The 21,804-nt window shown below is 37.6% G+C and overlaps 1 protein-coding gene across 4 annotated transcripts in view; it reads right to left on the reverse strand.

Annotated features, from left to right (window-relative positions):
- SHC2 (SHC adaptor protein 2) overlaps nt 1-21,804 on the reverse strand; it is a 584,758-nt gene that overhangs the window by 115,045 nt on the left and 447,909 nt on the right. For all 4 annotated transcript variants that reach the window (XM_044053899.1, XM_044053898.1, XM_044053897.1 and 1 more), the window contains one exon: nt 16,378-16,558. In XM_044053899.1, the coding sequence (XP_043909834.1) occupies nt 16,378-16,558 (181 nt within the window). The remainder of the gene's footprint in view (nt 1-16,377; nt 16,559-21,804) is intronic.

The raw sequence follows: 21,804 nt of genomic DNA on the forward strand, positions 1-21,804 counted from the left end.
GTTGAGAGTCTTAACATGGAAAACAGTTTTACTGATTACTCTGACCTCTGCAAGAAGATTATCTGACCTACAAGCTGTTATGGTGAGTCAACCCTATCTCATTTTCCACAGTAACAGTGTTTCTTTGAGAACTAATCCTTTTTTATGTTTAAAGTGATATCTGAGTTTACCTTAAGCCAAACTATCCATCTCCCTGTGTTCTTCCCTGTACACAAAAATGAGGGAGAAAGAAAGGTTCATACCTTGGATGTCCACACACAACTCAGGTACTGTCTTCACAGAACACCTTCAGGGAATACACCACAAGATATGTTTTACAAGGTAGAAGGATTTTATAATCACAACAGAGACATGGTGGTCTCAAAGAAATTTACATTATCGCAAGTCTCTGATAACTGAACCAGATTTAAGTAAAATGTTTATGTGGTGGTGATGCCAGATTTTCCAAAGACAACTGTACTGGATTTCTTGACTTTAAGGGTAAGTCAGTGATTAACACACCAGGCAATAGTGTAGTATAGGCCTTGCTGCAGTCTCAGTCATGGCAGCAGAAAGGGTATGGTAACTACACCCAGTTTACAATCGTTAAATTTGGTTAACTGAAACTGTTTGACATCAACTTTTACATCAAAGTAGATACCACCCTGTGGGACACCGCTGGTGACTTTTTTTTTCCTGAGTAAAGCACGTACGCCTGGCTTTAATAGTGTGTGTGTTATCAGAGAGATTCATAAATGTCAAGTGTCATAACACTGACATTCGGAACGTTGAATCAAAAAACCTGCACTCCTCATACTCTCATACTCCCTGCTAATTATATATACTGACTCCAAGATCGCACTGCAGCAAGGAAGGGACAATGCCCCAGTCTTTGCCTCCTCATACTCTCATACTCCCTGCTAATTATATATACTGACTCCAAGATCGCACTGCAGCAAGGAAGGGACAATGCCCAGTCTTTGCTGTACAGTGATTGCACACTGCAGGCTTCTCCTTTATCCTAATACATCATTTCTGACAATAACATTCTGGCTTTGACCTTTCCTCTCTCGACAGTTATGTCAGTCGAGCAGTTATCATAAACCCATTATCAGGTAGCCAATTTGCTACTGAGTGGCAATGTATGGGTTAAGGTTGTGTTGGGAAAGCTTGTCAATAATCCCAGCATGTGAGAGTGTGTCAAAAACCTTGACTAGATCTAGGTATACACTACGCCACCTACCCATGTTCTTGATATACCTCTTATCCAAATTATAGACACGTGAGCCTGACTAGTCTAATCTGCAAAGTCATGAAATGTACTAGAACTGACCTTATTAACTATGATATTAAAAATCTTATATGGTTAATCCCCAGCATTTCAGCTTTGTTAAGGGTCGTTCCTGTCTTATGAATCTGGTCAACTTATTTGAGAGTTTAGCACAATCTGTGGACAGTGGGCATGCCGCCAGTACAACATACCTCAGTCTGGCTAAGGATTCTGACACCAAAGCAAATGCTAAAGTAATAAATAAGCTGAATGAGCTTCAGATTCACCCTGTATAGTTATGTGTAAAGTAAATTGTTTTGGGATAGAAGCTATGTGCTATGTAGTGAAGGTGGCAGGTGTGTCTTCATTAAACATGAAGGTGACCAGTGGAGCTCCTTAGGGTTCTGTGATGAGACCCCAACTATTCAGCATCTACTTTGTAGGCCTCCAAATTACAAACAGGGATCTCTAGCTAACCAAGTTTACAGAAAACTAAAAATTTGGTGTCATCCTCAAGTCCCTTTCTGATATGCAGAAGCTCGATTTGGAACTCACATATATCAATGAATGGAACTTAAATGGGTTAAAACTAAATGCTCAAGAGTGCAATTATCATTGCATTTGGTAAACAATTACTTCATCCATCTTATAATACAGACAACACCTCACTTCAAAATGAAAGTATGGTGATAAACAGTGGACATCTTATAGCGTAGACACCACCCTACTTCAAAGTGAAATTATGGTTGTAGACAATGGAACATGGGTAGATAACTCCTTTGCCTTTGGCTATCATGTTGTTAGAGACGTTAGGACATCTTTTTACCTGGAGCAGCTGATTGCAAAAGGTATTTCATCTAGATCCATGGAAGTTCTTATCCCCCTGTATTGTGTACTGATTAGACCTATCAAATACAATGCCCCTTTTGTGATATATCTTTCTAGGCACATCAAGCATCTAGAAAGATCCTAGAGGTTCATAACTAAAATATCACAGACTTAAAAGACAAGAGCTACCAGGAGAGGCTAGAAGGATTGCCCTTTATTCAGCATCTTATAGACCCATAAGGGGTGAGCTGTGCCTTGATTTGAGGATCATTAGGGTCCAGTAGGCCAAGACTGCTTAAATCTCAATAAATCAAACAGTCCCACTAACACTAGAGCTAGATACTCAGTGAATACACAAAACATTGTGGGCAGACACATTTGTCATGCAATACTTACCCATTTTCTGGAATAAACATGCACTCCAAATTAAGCAATGTGGTATACTTTCTTCTTTCAAAAAGGAGTTAGACAACTGGATGGGTATCCATAAACTCTCCCTGATATGACTGGCTTATTGCTGATTGAAAAAAGAGGTAAAGTCTAAGGTGCATGCTGGCAAAGCATAAATGGCCACTAGACGTAGTTGCCTTGAATTTTCCATGATTCTATTTCTTCATTCAGAGAATAGGGTTTATATTTTGGGTAGAATTTTTTTTTATAAATTAAATGTAGCAGAAAATGATGTTCTAACTAACTGGATTTTAAACTGACAGCCTGGCAACATATTTTGTTGCTCTAAATAACATTTAAAAATAAAATTGTTACACATACTTGTGGTCACTCTGTCATTAAATTTCAGGATATGTCTATTGTCCTTGAGGGCGTTCAAGAAACAGCACTATGCCATTTCATATTTTTTTTGGTGGATACCTGGCTGCTGTTGCCTTGACATGGATACTATAGCTTCCATGCTGGTACAGTATCTTGTTGATATTAGCAGCTGAGTGGCCTACCACTGGCTGCATTCCAGTCTAAACAGGCCAGGTTAGATCAAGGTGATGAAGCCAGGGTGACAGGACTCACCAATGAAGTCTGCACTATTCAGTGGGCATAGAATCTTTTGTAGCTCTATACATCTTTAAGAATCTTGAGAACTCTTTGGACTGCAGACTGACACCAAACAAAAATTTGCCTGTCCATGGTCTGGATCTTTTACTACAGTCATCTTTGTCTGAAATAAAGAAAACAAATGTCTTAAAAGGTGAACAAACACAAGTGTACTTTTATAATGCATTCCTCTTATTAGTTTTATTCATTACATACAGTAATTGGTTGAATAAGTTAGGTTTGCTTCTTTCTGAGGCAACCCAGTGGGCTGCAAAGTAGCTGACTGTTTTATTTCTCTTCTCTCTTGCCCGGTCTCTCACGTGGTTTCACTATTGGCAACCCCCTCCCCCCAATTACGTCTGAATAGAGGTTTCTTAATATTGGATCACCTAATGTGCCATCTTTTTAAATCTCTACTCTGTTGTGATCCAACAAGGTCTCTCAGTGTCCCGGCATAGTTAACTTGCCACGTAAGTCTTTGCTGTAATTTCCAATGGAGTTTTGTCAAATGTACATTATTTTTAGTTCTACAACTGTTAGGAAACACTTGTGTGCTTTTTTTATTTACATATTTCTACAGCAGGTTGGTATTTTTTGTTAGGTAATATTTCTGCTGTATACAAGTGGTAATGGGTCTTGCATTGTAAGGTCTGTCTTGTTTTTTGTTTTTTTCTCTTTTGATTTTCTTGTTACCCCATAAATGCATGTGTTACTTAAACAGTCACTACACATAATTAACTGATACCAAAGCATAACACTTGTGAAGGTTCCTGTCTGTGAAGTAATATGATTGTGCTATGTTTTGTTACTTCAACTAACATCTGTTATGTAGCTCACAGCATTTGGATACTGTCACTGTGATTTCTTGAATTTGTTCGAGTGTAACTGATGTATTGTAAGCCCCTTACCCAACTTCAGTGCGAGCTTGTTATCCATGTATTGCTTCACCAAAATTACCTAAGAAAGGGACTTAGTGGCACTAGTTTGTCTTTGTTTCCCAACTGCCTTTTGCAACTAATCTGTTAGCTACACCTTTACTACTTTTTCTAACTCCAACCCTTTTCTCCCCAGCCTTCCTTTTTTCTTCTGCCATCTGCTATTTTACCCCTCATTCTCTTTTACTGCCTCTTAAAGGCAATTAACCTATCTCTGTTTCTCTTTTAGTTTCCATCATAGTGAGCCACTCGTATCTCCCTTGGGTCCATTTGCAACCTGAACTGCATTATCCTATTGAGATACAGTCCTGCAGCAGCAACTCTGTCCTTTTTCTCACCTAAAAAGAAAAGGAGATCATTTTGCAGTGCACGTTCTAAACTAATATAAAAAAAGTTTCAGCCTGTGTACCTGTATCCAACTGTATGGTAACTTATCTTGCAACTCTAGTTTTGGTGGTGTGCACACTTGTCGGATGCTAGAGACCTGGTGCCCTCCCCATTGACCTTTATTCTGTAATCTGTTCTCTCCAACAATTACACCATAGTGCATAAGCTTAATTTAGATTTTTTTTAAAACAGAGGGAAGTAGATATTCTCTCTAATAATTTGATCTTTCTGATAGAACAATTTAATAATAGGAGAGGTAAAAAACAAAAACACAGAGGAAATAAAATAAAGGTCCCTCCTATGACTAGAAGTGATCTAGGAAGAAAGGTACGTATAGTAATTGGTTGAATAGGTCAGGATTGCTTCTGTCTTAGGAAATCCGGTGGGCCGCAAAGTAGCTGATTGTTTTATTTCTCTCCTCTCTTGCCCGTTCTCCTGCATGGTTTGTACCCGCTCCATTCACCCTCACTACCCACGGGCTCACTTTGCTCCCCTACTCCCACTCCCACTCACCCCCAGTTCAATTACATTTATTCTTTCTTGCCCTAACCATTCCCACTTAACCATCCCTCAGTTGCTACAGATTTCCTCCAGTCACAGTCACCTACCAATTAACCATCAGATCCCACCCACAACCTACTGCTTTCATCCCTCTGCTTGCTCAAACCACCCCACCTCTTTTTTCTAATAAAATGCTACACATTATTATATCTATGACACTGTTTACTCTCCTATCACCTCATCCTACCACTACTCCCTTCCTGTCCTGTACCCTTCCCCTACCCTTCCACTTACTCTTTGCCAACCGCTAACAACGTACTCATTCCCAATCTCTCCCTCTCTATTCCCTCACCACTTTAGCTATCTTCACAAAATGAAACCATCTCCTCAGCACACCCTCCCATGTAAACATAAAACCTTATCCTCCTACCTAAATCCTCTTTTACATAGTCCCATAACCTTTCTTTTTAACCTGCTTCTCTCTGGAGACATACACCCTAACCCTGGCCCCTCCACCAACTTCTCTCATCCTTCCACTCCTCTATCATCCTGCCCCCTACTGACCAAACCCTAGTCAAATAGTACAACAACCACTAGGAACCTCAAAATATTTGCTCTCAATATCCTTAGTATTCAAAACAAAGTCACTAAATTACATTCCTGGATATCACAACACACCCCAGATATTCTGCCCATCTCTGAGACATGGTTAAAACCCCACGTACCTGATAGTGATATCTTACCCCCTGGCTCCAATATCTTCTCCCACGATAGACCCTTAAAAAAGGTGGAGGGGTTGCTTTACTATACTCACAACACCTCTCCCTCCATCTTCTACCTTATACCCCTCCTAGTTTTCACCCAGCCGAAATACTCATAGTCAACTGTAATCTTAACAATAAAAAAAAAAATCACCATTGCTACCATTTATATACCTCCTGGCAAAACATCCCTACCCTGGAACTCTTTCTTGCTTGGATCTCTCAAACCATCTCATATGAAACTATCATACTTGGTGATGTTAACATCGACTGGAACATTCTGTCCACTAATACCCTCAAGGCCAACATTAACCTATATGGCTTTTCCCAACTCATTACATCCCCCACTCATATTAACCACCAGTCCAATATTAGCTCTACCTTAGACTGGGTCCTTGCCTCCCACCCTGGCCTTTACCATAACCCCTCTACTCTCCCTGATACTCTTAGTGATCACCTCCCTATTTCAGCCCTGCATCACTCCTCTCCCATATCAAACTCGCACATGTATAGACACTGTCATAACCTAACTTCAACCCTAACATATTTAATCAAACTCTCTACTCCAACTGGTCTTTTCTATCTAACCTCCCCCTCGATGAAGCTGTTAAAGAATTTAATAACATTTTCCTGGATACTCTCAACTCCTTGGACCCTATCAGGAAAATAAGAGTTAAAACTAACGCTGCTCCCTGGATAAGCAAGGATACACTCTCCCTTATGCATAGAAGGGACAGTGCCTGGAAAACCTGGCATAAACTTAAAAAACTCCATCCAATCTCCAACTCTATAGGGAACTGCATAACCATACTAAAAAACAAAACCTTGACAAAAAAAAATGTTTCTAAACGCTCAAAAGAACCCACACTCTAACCCTAAAAAATTCTGGAATACAATCAACAAGCTCCTTCACCCTGGAAATCCATCTCCTCCTAACCCCTCCCAGCAGCTCTCCTGTTGAAACTGCCACTCTCATGAACTCCTTTTTCATTGACTCCATACAGAATTTGATAAAAGCAAACTCAAACATCAACACTGCCTTCCCCTCACCTTCCTCTTCCTCTCCTTTCTCTTTTAAACCTATCCCAACTTCTTATATCAGATTACTCCTCAATAAACTTAAACCCTGCTCTCCTTCTGTCAACTTACCACCACTCTACCTCAAGCTAGCAGCCTCCTCCATCACCTACCCAGTCTCCATTCTTATTAATCGATCAATTTCAGGAACACCTTGTTCCTAATATCTGGAAGAAATCTTTTTTTATCCATCTACACAAAGGAGGAAACTCCACTGACCTCTCTAACTTCAAGCCTATTACTGTCCTATCCCCCCTCTCTAAAATCCTTAAAAAGTGCATCCATAATCAGCTCATTACGTACCTCACTCAAGAAAATCTCCTCACCCCCACATAACATGGATTCTGTCCCCATCACAGCACAACTACCGCTCCAATATCCTTCGCTCTCTCTATTGCTGCATTTCTTGACAATAATAAACTAGTCTCATGCCTATTCCTTGACCTCTCTAAAGCCATTGACACTGTATCTCACAACCTCCTTCTCTCTAAACTAGCTCACCTCAACCTTTCCAACTCTTCTCTCAGATGGTTCTCTAGTTACCTGTCTAATATACTACAATCTGTCAAATGGCACTCTGGAACTTCTTCATTTGTCCCCATCCAAACATGTGTCCACCATCAAGGCTCCATCCTGGGACCCTTGTTATTCAATATCTTTACAAACAATCTTTACCAATCCTGTCCACACTCCACACTAATACAGTATCATGACAATTCCACCATCATCTCCACTTCTGACAATCTACCTCACCTACTCAACCTCACACAAGAATCTCTTAACTCTGTAGAAAAATGGTTTACGTCTAATCAACTACTACTCAACCCTAATAACACAAAACTCCTTCTCTTCCTCCCCAAGTCTCTACATCACCTCAAATCCACCTTCTCTGTCTCCTATCTAAATAACACCACTATCACAGTTGAAATAACTGCATTAGAAAAGACACACCAGAAACTTCACCAGAAACTTGGACTACTTTATAGAAATAAAAAATTCCTAACTCAAGAATATAAATTGTCCTTAGCTCAAGCCTATCTACTCCCTACCTTATTATATGCTGCCCCTATCTCTACAAACCTCAAAAAAAAAATCTGTCAACTAAAATGGAACTCACAATGAGACTGCCAGATTTGCTAGTAATCTCCCATATCGATCGAATGGGTCTATTTTATATATTTGAATGCTTAAATGTTCGAATCACTAAAGATCGAACTTTATTGATTGAACATTTAAATGTTCAAATATATTAAAAAAAAAAAAACCCTAAACAAAAGAAATTAAAACTAAGACCTCTTCGGAGTACACGCTACAGGAATAGCGAAATGGGAATGGGAAATTTTCCATTTCCGCACTGTAACACACTGAAGTGCGATCTCGGAGTTGGTATATTTAAGTAGGGGGGGGTGCACAGGGTGGCTTGCCCCCCTGCTTAAACCCTTTACTTTTTTTGTTAAATATTAATTTTTAATATATTTGAACATTTAAATGTTCGATCACTAAAGTTCAGTCTTTAGTGATTCGAACATTTAAGCGTTTGAATATATAAAATAGACCCAATCAAACCACTGTCTTTCCCTACAAAAACTTCACTTGCTAGAATTTCAACATCAACTCATCCTACCTCAGCTTTTCCTGACCCACTCCATCCTTCACCAACCATAGCCTGTCCTTCTCTTACTACTCTTATCTCCCCCTATGCTCCCAACCGTAAACTCAGTAGCTCTGGCCAACACCTCCTCCAAATCTTCAAACACAAAAAAATAGGCAAAATACTATACAGTCACTCTGTTACCTCTGCTTGGAATAAACAACATCTCCATATCCAATCACTTAATAGCTTAAATAGCTTCAAAACAGCACTTAAGAAATATCTGGAAAACTCCTGGATTTGCCCCCTGCAGTGACGCTACTTGAATACTAAACCTACCACCTCGGCCACTGTTTTTCTTCTCTCTTTTATCTCTCACTCTAGCTATGCATTATCTGTACTATATACTCCTGTATCCAAGGTTGCTTCTTCTCCCACTATGTATCAACGAAAACCCTATTTTTTTCTTCTGTGTATAATATTGTGCATTTTTTAACTTCTGTCCTGACTAACTTTGCACTTCAGTGTAACTTTGTACATCATTGTAATTATCTGTTTTTTGCACTGGATTGTAACAAATTGTTTTTGTAATGGAGCTTTTCTCCTCGGGTCTCTGCTGAAAAAGGGCCTTTGGTCCAGCCAGACTAATACGGTTAACAAAACGCAAATAAATAAAAATAAATAAAATTTTTCTTGATGTCAAAATAATTTTCATAAATGCTGTCTCTGAAAGCCTGCTCGGTCTTGCCAATGTAAAATGCAATGCAAGGCAAACATTGTACAAGATCTTTAACTACCTTACTACCAAAATTGTAGCAATTGGGAGAAAAAAGAACCAGTTGTAATTGATGACAGATATACTAGATACATCTAAAATGTACCTGCATTGTTTATAATTCCCAGATATATTAGTCTGCATTGTAACAGAATCAACAGATGCCAGTCTCAATACTCTAATCATTTGCCTTTTAATATTGTCATGTTCTGACAGAAAGGATGGCAACTATGCCCGTGGAGATATATGCTGGAAAAAGTGGACTTACGAAATGCCAACGATTGGAAACAAGAATTGTCAAAATCCTTCCAAATCTTAACATCTAAGAAATGTATTTTTTGTTGAGAACCACATGAGAAAAATGTCATCTTGATATCTAAAATACAAATAAATAAACCTCTTTTGCAAACATTATTAAACAAAATTATTTTTTCAACTTGGTGAGAACCAAATTAGCATATAAGGTGGATGATGCAGCATACAGACAGCCACATGCTGCCAAAAATATTCTCCTTCAAAAAATAAAAAATGTTTTTTCAGAATAAGATCCATAAAACACTCAACTAACCTTATTACAGTATTGGTGACACTCTCAGAAGAATTAACAACATCCATAAACCATTTGACTACTGCGTTGTGAGGCATGACATTATATAAACTTGTAATGTGAACAGTTACAAATAAAGCATCATTAATAAATCGAGTGTTGGTAAGAACTTTTAGAAAATGCCAGGAATCCCTGATCAAGTAAGGAAAATGAGACTTCACGTTTTAGTTTTTCATGAACAAAAATGGCCAAGGGTTCAGTAACAGAACCTTTGGCAGAAACAGTTGGTCTGAATGGCTGATATTCTATACAAGAATGTACTTTAGGGATCCTAAATTATAAGGTGTAGAAATGAGCAAACCAAACCACTTTAATCAAAACAGTAAGTACTAGTTTCTTGATTAAAGTGGTTTGGTTTGCTCATTTCTATGCCTTTTATTTTATTTACAGTTTATTAGTGCGTTTTTTTTACCCTTGGATTACTGTTTTGTGGATCCTAAATTATAACGGAACAACCAGACATGGCACAGACAAGAATTCAAAGGTGTTAAATGTAACAATTTTCTGCATAAGTCAATCATGCAACATTGATCGAATATGGGCATAAGCGATGTGAACTTCTTTCAAAGAAACTGAGACATTCATTGTCATTTAACAAATGTAACATTTTAGCAGAATAATCATTCATGATAAAAAGCCTGCCACATTTATTGGGCTTTATAAATCTTTGCATTTTGTTATTAATAATGTCTCTGAGTGCACTGTGTTATTGGGCAGACAAGCTACCATTTTTTTTCTTCAACAAACCTTTAGTGTAGCAAAGCTCTCTAATGTCCAGCTCACACAGTGTCTCAAAAATTTACAAAGCTGTATGCAACAGGGGATTATAATAACTTGACCACTTAATAGGAGCTGTTGAATTCAACACATTTCTAATTTGGAATACATTAATATGGCTCTATTCAATGCCGGGATTCTTAAAAAAATTCCCAAACTTGAGGCTTTCCTTCAACTTAAACACATTCATATATGTATAGTTACACAAAATGGTTTCAGAGCAATGAAAGCACTCCCTCTATTCCTGAGTATAATACCTATCATGTGTAATTGTGGGGGGGTATCAGCATTTGTGAAAGATATCATCACCTCATGACAGATTCCTTGGGACACCACATGTGAACTCATAGAAGTCCAAATCACTCTAAAGAAGACTAATTATCACTTCATAACTAGCTGCAAAACACACTCTATGTCCTCTTAACATTAACTAAAATTCTCATTAAACCCAAGACCTTTCTAGTGGGGGACTTAAACTAGCTATCAGTAAACTGGCTGACCTACACTGCCAATGGTTGGCATGCCCAGTACTTCATTGACATTATAAATGCTAACTCTCTTCCACAAACAGTTAATCATCCTACTATGGGCCCCAGTATCATTGATCCAGTCCTCATACATATGGCCACTTCTTGAACAGATCCATATGTATCATCATGCCTTGAAAAATCAGACCATAACTTAGTGACCTTTTCCTTTAAAGCTGCTGGTACTTCCTTGTAAATACTCTTGAGTTTACGGACTTCTCCAAAGCAAGCCGTCTTCAGTTACTTGATCACTTAAATAAATCCTGCTGTAATCCTCCTCTGAAGGATCCCATTGCTAAAGCTGATACTTAGGCTTCTGACTTCTACTCCCACTTAAACAGTCCTGCAGATAAGGCAGTTCTTATCCATGACAGATGTAATGAGAAGTTTAACAACATATACAACAACTGAAAGAAACTGCTTAATGCTTATGAAATCTCATTCTTTCCAGCTTAAAAGAACACTTAAGCAAACTAACAGAGCTTAAGGGATCTGTTAGGAAGCTCGGAACTGAGTATGAACTTAAAATAACCACTAAAACCAAAAATAACTGCAAATCTTTCTTTAACAATGTCAGGAAGTTAAGAACTAACACTGAACAGTGTTTGGAGCTAGTCTACAATAATACATTCTCTGACCCAAAGGAAACAGCAAATATCCTAGCTGAAAAAATTTGGTGAAAATGTTTTCCATCCGCAGTTATAGCTATCCCACAGGTTCCACAGTCCTCCATGAGCCTTGACAACATACCAGATTGCCTGATTATCAGTGCTAAACATGGCCTTTCTGAACCACTACTTAACTTCTTTAATCTAAGCCTCCCACTAGTTACATTCCTGAAGCCTGAAAGTAGCTATTGTAATGCCATTCTACAAGGGTAAACCAAGCATGGATCCTGATACCTACAGACCTGTTCATCTCACAAGCCTGGTATGTAAAACTATAGAGCGCATTTCCTCAAATTTCATTAATCTGGATATTGAAAATCTATCAACCCTAGACCATGTTCAATTTAGCTTCATCAAAGGAAGGTCCTGCCTCTTTGACCTCATTAATTTATTTGAAAAAGTTTGGTCTAATGAAGTGGTCTGTTGAACAGTGAAAGCGCTTACTTGTGGAATAAAGGATTGTGATTTTTATATCATGGTTCAAGTGTTATCCGTCTTTGCTTTTGAGATTTACTACTACTTGCGTTTTGGTTTGCTTGCGCCTTGGGTTTTGGTTTTATTTGAAAAAGTAAGTGAAGCAGTGGACATTGGTTATGCAGTGCATATAGCATATCTAGGCTTAGCCAAGGCATTTGACACTATTCCCCATGCAAGCATTATTGACAGACATCAATCTGAATATAAATCCTTGTATTGTATGATGGATAGCTAAGTGGTTCTCTGACAGAACCCATGTGGTTAGAGTAGCAGATGCCACTTCTGAAACAAAACAGTTACCAGTGATGTACCATATGGCTCCATTTTGTGCCCTCTCCTATTTAGCATATACTTCTAAGACCTAAAGGTCAGCACTTCTGGCCTATGGTTAACTAAGTTTGCAGATGTCTGTACATTGGGTGTTTTATTTGCTCTTCAACTGACTCACAATTGCTCTTACATGGCTTAGACCATGTTAACAATTCGTACAAGGGCAATGGATTTAAATTAAAGTTTTAAAAAAAGAAACATTATTCATTTTGGTAAACAAAACAGTTTAATTTACCATATAGGAGATGCACCCCTCCAGTCAGACACTGTTGTAAGGGATCTGGGTACTCCTGTTGATAATTCCTTATCATTTTACCATCAAGTCTCCACAGCAGTACAGAAAGCCTTTTATCTGGCCAATCTAATTCCCAAAGGCATCTCCACTAGATGCAAAGAGGCCTTAATTCCCCTTTACTCATATCTTATCAGACTATTATTGACTATAATGCACTTTTCTGTACATATTTATCCAAACATATCACACAACTTGAGAGACCTCAGAGATTCATAACTAAAAAGATTAGTGGTTTCAAAAATCTTAGTTATCAGGAAAGACTGGCAGCCCATTTTCTGTACACTGACTCTTACAGACTCTTCCATGGAGATTTATGTCTAGCCTTTAGTACCATGAAACATCCAACCCTATTTGATCTTCTATTGCTTTGCAGAACTTATGGTACATCAAATACTTGGTTAAAGGAACTAAACTTTCATTAACAGATAAATACAACAAGTAGGCGTGATAGATTCATATCTCAATGTATCCCTTACCTCGGGAACATACTTCCACTACATGTCAAGCAGAGTAGCAGATTTGCCACCTTAAAGGTATACCTAGATAATTAGGTGGGCAGCATCAAACTCTCTCCCGTGCTATCCTGTCTTGTCCTCCCTGAGTCTAAAGACAAATTGTCTGCAGACCAATTGCTTAGTACTTACCTATGAACCTACAAGCATGAGTTCAAACCTGGTAAGGTCAAACAAGTCAATAAGATCAAAGTAAATAAGTTACAAGGTTCTCTAAAAGAGAAAATTACTCAAGCCAATGTCAAACACTCTAAGAATTTCCTCCATTCCTTGACATGGAGTGACTTCTAAATTATCAGCTGCAGGAGGCACAGCCTGTAAACGGTATTGTGGTGGTTGAGGAGTCCCCTGTACAAAAATTAAATAAAAAATAAACAAATGAACAAATAGTTTTGGTCATTTTGCATACAGTAGTTAGTTCTGAATGATATGCAAGTTATCCAGTTTGACACTGGTTGAGTTATCTAAACCATGTTCTGCATTAATAGTTTATAGGGTAATCCTTTAGTACATGGATCATGGTTTTGTTTATGCTTGATATGTCAGGTATGTTGCATCAAATACCCATTTTATTTGAACTGGATAATATTATTCATTAAGCTTGGATAGCAGATGGATATGGTTTGCTCTTTTGCTCTTTTTCCAGATGTTATACGGTATCAGAGTTAGTATATTTAGAAATTAAGGTGTGTGTGGACACCATACAAAGGTAGCTGATTTTTGTGTTTGTTCTCTCTTTAAGAGTACTGGTGCTTGTTTATACTTCATTGTGCTGTCAGATAACAGTGGAGAACGATGGTTTGCTCCCCCCGCCACATTGTGTGATCTTAGCGTTAGTATACTTAAAGTTATGGGCGGACGAGAAGCATGAAGGTGGTCTGCTTTCTATGTATTTTTTCACATTTTCTGGATTGTCAGTCTAAGCATCATACACTCCACTATGTGTTGGATCATGAAGAAAAATTATATTTTATGATCTGTTATATACCTAGTTCATAGCCTAAGGGTAATGACTCCAAATAGCATCAGAAAACAGTTTGCTTGAGGGTCTGAGGGCTCATTTGATCAACTTTATATTACATACATGTGCAAATAAAAGAGGTTTAAAGTGAGATATGATATTCAATCAGATCCCTAATATTCACAGGAATCACAACTTAATTGTTAAAATAATGAATATTCTGAGATGTGTCTGTTTTAGTGTTCCTAGATATCGGTGCTCTTTAACACAACAACATATCTGGATGGCAGGGTTTTGTGGTGTGCTGTAGGTGATATTTTGAGTGCTGAAACCACAGATGTGGAAAGAGTGATACCTACTAATACACACAGTTTGAGATCCATCATCCTGAATTATGCAGTTGAAGATCACTGAGTTTGCTTCAGTTGTTTTACCGAAGTGACTTGCAAATGCCGGTAGTGGAAACCCTCATATAGAGAGGGAGCTTCTAACATTTCAGAAGCAGCACTTTGGTGCCTTCTCCCTGATTATAATAATATGATCAGTTTCATCTGCCAGACAGTAAAAAAACATATATTACTCCTCTTAATAGATTACATGTAAACCTTCCTAAATCTTGCTGTCATGTATTCTGAATTTCGTGATTTGTTTTGTTAGTTGCAAATCTTGGAACTTTTGAACTATGAGCCATAAATTTAAATATTGACTAAGATTGGTCTTTGTATGACAGGCAGAATTTCAGCAGATATTGGAGGAGTGTTTTGGTGATGGCATTAGGTATCATTTTCATGAGCAGAGTCTAAGTCACATTGTTACCATGACAGTACTTTTGACACCATTTCATGTAAGAGCTTGGTACCAACTTAAATTGTTTTTCTTTCTTACTTTTCCCCATTTTTGTAGTAGCAGTCGTAACTGCCAAAAATAATGCTTAAATATGACAAGAATTTCAGTACCACTTACTGAATTTTTAGCTTGTTTATTTTATTGTGCCAAGTATTCCAACATGATCACAGTAATTTTATATATTTTATTTAATTGTAAGACAATAACAGAATTGCAGAAAACTGGAAGTTCCATCGTGTGATGCAGACATCGTCTATTTGCTGTTGGGTATTGTAAACTGTAGCTTTACTGTCTTTTTCTCCTGCATATACTAGAAGAAATAGTGTTACCTGTATTTATTTGACCAAATATTTTTAATATACAAATTGATATTCTATATCAGGGTTGGCTTTTGTACCAGTTAAATATGCTCTTGACAGCTTTTTAAAATTTGTGTACATCATAATCTTTCACCTTTGAGAGAACTCACATACAGAGTCTGAGATGCACCCTCAATGACGGTCGGGCAATTTTATGAAACCAGTAAGGAAATCTTGTATTCAAGACATACCTGTCAACCTCTTAGCACAAGAATTTTGGGTAAAGTCAAAAATAATGGGATGAGAAAGATCCAAAATCAGGGGCGGACTTAAAAATTGCTCTTATAAGCTTAGAAGTTGCTAGAATAATAAGATTTTCATTAGCATGCATTTTTTGAAGAATACAAAGTTTGAAATTCAAATGTATGTTATTATTTAGTGCTTTCAATCTTCAAAGATTTGCAAGAAAGTCACACATTTTAAGAACAGACCAAAAATATGAGGCAAGAAATCTGGGCATTCTGTGAAAATCCTTGACAGTTGAGAGGTACAGTTCTTGAGATTCTGAAAAATATTATGAAAAATCTACACTGGTGTGAATCACATGCTGTCAGGATTTGTACCTGCTTAAAAGTTTAGGGCTTTCAATGTACTTGGAGATGTAACTTAAAATTTTGTGACTCTTCAGTGTTATTAAGAATATCCACTAGATGGTGCCATAAACTTACAGAACTCCTGCAGCTAAGTCTGAAAGGCAAGCTCAATTGTTAACTTGTTTACAAGAAATTTAAACACTAAACAGGTGGCCTTTTTCAAGTGAATGTAAATGTGTCCACTGTTGCTTGTAACAAAGTTTGTCCTGTCTTCCAAATCTAGGTTAAGTGGTAGATTTTTTTTGTATTTGCTACAATAATGAAGAAGACTAACCTGTGTGATGCTATTTGCTGTTGGAGGCTGTGTATGTATGTGGCTTAGTGGTGTCCCGAATCTTAACCTTGAATCGATTACTCCACCAAGAGGAGGCTCTTTTCCTGGAATGCTGTTATAGTAATCGTGTTCTCCACTGTCTTCTTCATCTCCCCAGGTGGAGTCTTTGGTTCCTGTGATTCTGTAGAGTAATGGAACAAATGATAGTCACCCAGCTACTTGTAAGCAATAATTAACTGAACAATTCTAATATGTGACTACAGAGGCAGCTGAAACAGGTTTCTGCTAATCAGTATGTGTAAGACAAGCCCAGATGTTCACAATTGTGATTCACTGGGTACTGCAGTGCTCCCCAGAACTATTTTCTCATTCCAGGTCAGCAGAGTGCACATGTCAAACCACAGAGCTTTTTATTTTTAAATGACACTATCAGTGTTGCACTGAGATGAGTCCCTATCCTAAGATCCATTACACCTTAACAGAAGAGTAAATATTAAGATAATCCCTAAACCTCCATGAAGTGACAAACATTATTAGCAGCAGAAAAGAAAACATGTTGTTTGGGTTTGATTTCAGTTTGTCAGTCAGACTACAGAACAGTGTAGCATGTTTACCAATTATTTTTATTAATGACTAAAATTTCAGAACCGCTTAGACAAGCAGAATACACAAGCAGAACTGTGTGGAAACTCAAGGAAACTAGCTGGTTAGTACCTTTCCCTGCTAGTTTATATTCTTATATTGTGATGTGCAGTTTCAATGGCTGGGCAGGGTTCATTTTCAAATGAGGCTGGAGGACAAAAGTGCCTTACAAATGAATTATAAACACTATAGAAGGATGGTTTACTGACGGTACAAAACATGCAAATTAGAAAGATGTTACTACACATGCATACAGCTTATCAAAAATAGAGAATTTAGGGTGCACTACTCAAAAGAATATGCAAACTGAGGTAACATGCAACCTGGCATAATACACAGAATGGTTTGTGCAAATCAAATACAAACATCATTTTTTAAACACCTTTACTGAATTATCACTTGTGACACAGGCAAATTTACATTTATCCAAAAATAATCAAACTGTATTAACAAATGAACATTAACAAACATACTTCACGTATACTGCTGTATGCCATATAACCTAAGCAACATTACATAAATGATTCAGTTCCTGCCCACCCCACCCTTTTTGAAACAAGAAACATCTGTATTAAACCATCACTTTTGACACAGGCAATCATACATTTATATAAATGAAAACAAACCACACCGACGCAATGCTAGTTGCAAGTATTTTACATAACAAACCATACTGACACACTCCCAGTTGCAAACATTATACATCACTTATAATCTACCCAATCATTTTCAGTTAAACATTCTAAAGCTCACTTAAGTCCTGCCTTCTTTTAAACCTCATTCCTCCCCTGTATATATTGTTCCCACAATTCCCATTTTTTCCGATGTAGTTTGCTCCTATCCTTTTTTAAAGATTTCAACTTCAGTTGTTTTATCTGTTACTATATTCACTACTTCTAGTAAAGTTGGTTTAGATTTTGATTTCCATTTTCTAGTAATTGCTTTTTTTGGCAGCCACCATTATTAGATACAGCAAGGCCTTAACATATTTAGGCAATTTTGATTCTGAATTATAGCTCAGAAAAATCATTTCCCTTGTCACACCAATCTGCCCATCCAGAACATCTGACAGCGCATCCCACAGGGAATCCTTAAAGTCCACCAACTCACTGCAATCCCAGAAAATATGTTCCCAATTATCTATTTTTCCTTGTCACACCTCCATCATTTGCTGTCTACCTGAGGAAAAATTCACTGGAGTCTCCTTGTGGTATAAAAATATCTATGTAAACATTTGCAAGCAAAAATCCTAAATCTTCTAGATTTTGTTGCATATTTGCGAAACATACATATATCCTCCCATTGTTTCTTTGTGAATTACTTATCCAGTCTCTCTTCCCAATCCTTTCTAACCTCCTCTGATTGAATCTTATATTTATCATGCAATATTTTATATGCTGTACTAATTATTTCTTTTTTAATGGCAGCTCCTGTTCTAGATGCTACATAAAAGTGTACCAGCGCTGGTCTTTCATTTAGAACCCCCTATTTCTTTCTCTTTGCCTATACTCTAGCAATCCTTGATAAGAAAGGCAATCTCTAACCCGTAATCCAAATAAATCCTTGGTGTCTTCTTATTCTGTCATCTTTCCTTCTCTAGTTATTTGCTCCCAATACCTTGGTTCCTTTGCCAGTTCTCGCCCATAAATTCCAACCCCCTCTTGCCTATTTCCATACCCCTAATTGCAATTAGCCCTATCTGCAGAATCTGCTTTCTCCATTCCCTTGTTGGCTTAGTTCGTAGGATACTTTCTGCTACTTTATAAATGTAATATTCTGTACGATTATTGTTATTCTCTTTAAAGGCCTGCATCCAAAATCCCAGTCTCTCATTGTTTCTTGAGCGTCCCCCTTGTTTCATCATCATCCCTTTATTCTTTAAATTATAATTTTCTGCTTATGCCATCTATAGGATCCTTAACTGTGTACCTCTGAAATACCCCCTTCAAATTGGGTAAATCAAATCTGCCCTGTTCTACTGGAAGAATCAGCTTACCCCAGTTGACTGTTGCTGTCTTCCCCTCCCAGAGAAAGTCATTTAGCTCTTTATTAATTGCTATCCACAACTTCTCTTGTTGGTAAAAATAAGCCTGACCTGTGTATAAGACTAATGAGACTAAAAACATTTTAGCTGCTTGTATCTTACCATTCATATTCATATAACAGAGCTTCCATTTTCTCATTTTTGTATTATCTTTTGTTTAGTCTCTTCCCACATATTCTTAGCTGCCACACCAGAATAATTTTTAATCCATACTCCTAAATACTTCATTTTATCATGTCCCCATAAATATGGATATTGCTGAACCAATTCATATGTGGGTACATAATTTACCACTATTGCCTTTGTTTTAGCTTTATTAATGTTGTATCCTGAAAAGACTTGAAACTGTCTCAGAATGTTCCACAACACTGTAATGTCTCTTTCTGGTTTTGTTGGATATAAAATTAAAAAAAGTAAAACCACAGTCCAGGAACAAGGAATAAATCATAGCTTTTAGCATATAAATCCTTTAATCGCCACTTTTGTCAAAGACTTCATCAGAAATAAAACAAACTAAGACATTTCTACTTATATATCACAGTTAATTAAACAATTTGCCTCATTAATTAATTAACATATAAAATTCACTTGAACTCATTTGTAAATACATCTGTTGAATCACATATATACTTAAAAAGTAAATACATTGTTACAAAAACACATACCATTTAAAAGAAATGTGTTTGTAAAAAGGGGAGGTGTAACAAATATCCACTAAAAGGTTACTACTCTAAGTCCCCCTTCTTTTTAACATATATTCTACGATACTTTAAAAAACATTTAATTGCATCATTTAACCCAGGTTTCTGGTCTGCTCTTAAGCGGATTTACCATCTAGTTTCTCTCAGTTTTAAAAAATTTTTAAAATCACCCCCTCTCAAATCTGTTCTACCTTTTTCTAAAAGGTGTAACAAATATCCACTAAAAGGTTACTACTCTAAGTCCCCCTTCTTTTTAACATATATTCTACGATACTTTAAAAAACATTTAATTGCATCATTTAACCCAGGTTTCTGGTCTGCCCTTAAGCGGATTTACCATCTAGTTTCTCTCAGTTCTAAAAAATTTTTAAAATCACCCCCTCTCAAATCTGTTCTACCTTTTTCTAAAACTGTAAATAAAAACTTGCTGAAGCCACAACAGTCTTGACTATGCTTATATAAAGCATTTTTGTTGTCACGCTTTTCTGTACTATATACATGTTACCTAATTCTGGTGTTAAGGTGCCTGGTGGTCATGCCAACATAAAAATGTTGGCATTTGTTGCATATAGCCGCATAAACTGCTCCTTGTGTCTTACAATTAAATACACCTGGCACCCCAATGGTGTAGGGGAGATGTGGAAACTCTACATATGGTCCTTCTGAAATATATCTGCACGTGTTGCAATCCTGACATTTGTACATACCATTTGGTTTACTACTAAAAGGAATTACCAAGATTCTAGTGTCTCTACCTTTTCAAACAAGGCCTTCAAATTGTAATCTTTTCTATATACAAACCTAGGTTTGTCTCCTATGGCTTTTGTTAGTTCTTGATTCCCTTGGACAATTTTTCAATTTTTCTCTGATATTAAAATTATCCCTCTTCTCCCATACTTTCTTAGCGTCATCTCTCAAAAAATTTCATCATACCCTCTATGAAGGAATATTCAGAATATTTAGGAAAGAAACATTCAGGAATAGTTATTTACATTCCTCGAGTTTACATCCAAAATTTGTTTCCATGCCCTGGATCAGCTGGTAAACTCCCCTACCAGAGGCCACAACATATTGGACCTGGTCATCACCAACATGGGCGACAGGTGTTCTGTACCGGAGGTCAACCCGTCACTGGTTAGATCAGACCATAAACTAATCACCCTGGATGTCCACACCCCACCACCACCCCCAACCAAGGAAACCACAGTATAAAACTTTTCTAAAGCAAACTTCACCTTACTTAAGGTAGAGGTGGTAAGTTTCACAGCCCCCACACTAAAGGATAACACTGCCCAAGATGCAGAATCCTTTACAATTGCACTCTATGAGTACCTACAAGGATGCATGGATTGTGCCATCCCTAGCAAAACCAAGACTCACTCCCCTAAGAAAAGGAAACCAGTCTGGTGGACCCCTGCCATAAACAGGTTATACAATAAAAGGAGGAAACTAGTTCAGAAAAAAAGCAAATCCCAAGAAGGAAAGACATCCCTGATCAGTATCAGTAAGAAACTAAGGTCCCTCATAAAATCATCCAAGGCTAACTTCGAAAGAAAAATAGCCAAGGATTCGAAAGATAACCACAATGCCTTCTTTAGCTATGTCAAGAATCTAAGTGGCAACTCGCAGATATGCTCTGAGCTAGTGCAAAACAGCACAAAATATACTGAACCTACTGATATTGCCAACATCCTGGCAGATAAATTCAGTGCAAACTTCACCTCCCTCTCACCTTCAAAAGGGCCCACAACAATACCGGAAAAGTGTAGTGTCCCGGAAATCACAGGTTAAAACAGCCCTTTAAAAAGCCAAAAATACAGCATCAATGGGGCCAGATGGTGTCCCAGGCTGCGTCTTGCACGAACTACAGAACAAACTAACCCCCCACCTAAACATGGTGTTCAACCTCAGCCTCTCCACAGGCTACATGCCCATAGAATGGCACACAGTAATAGTTATTCTGCTCCACAAATGAGGAGCCACAACTGACCCTGGTAACTATCACCCCATAAGCCTGGTCTGCAAGGCTATGGAGGGCAT

This window comes from Protopterus annectens, chromosome 13.part0, assembly GCF_019279795.1.
Source record: "Protopterus annectens isolate FY-2018-M chromosome 13.part0, PAN1.0, whole genome shotgun sequence".
NCBI classification, from domain to species: domain Eukaryota; kingdom Metazoa; phylum Chordata; order Ceratodontiformes; family Protopteridae; genus Protopterus; species Protopterus annectens.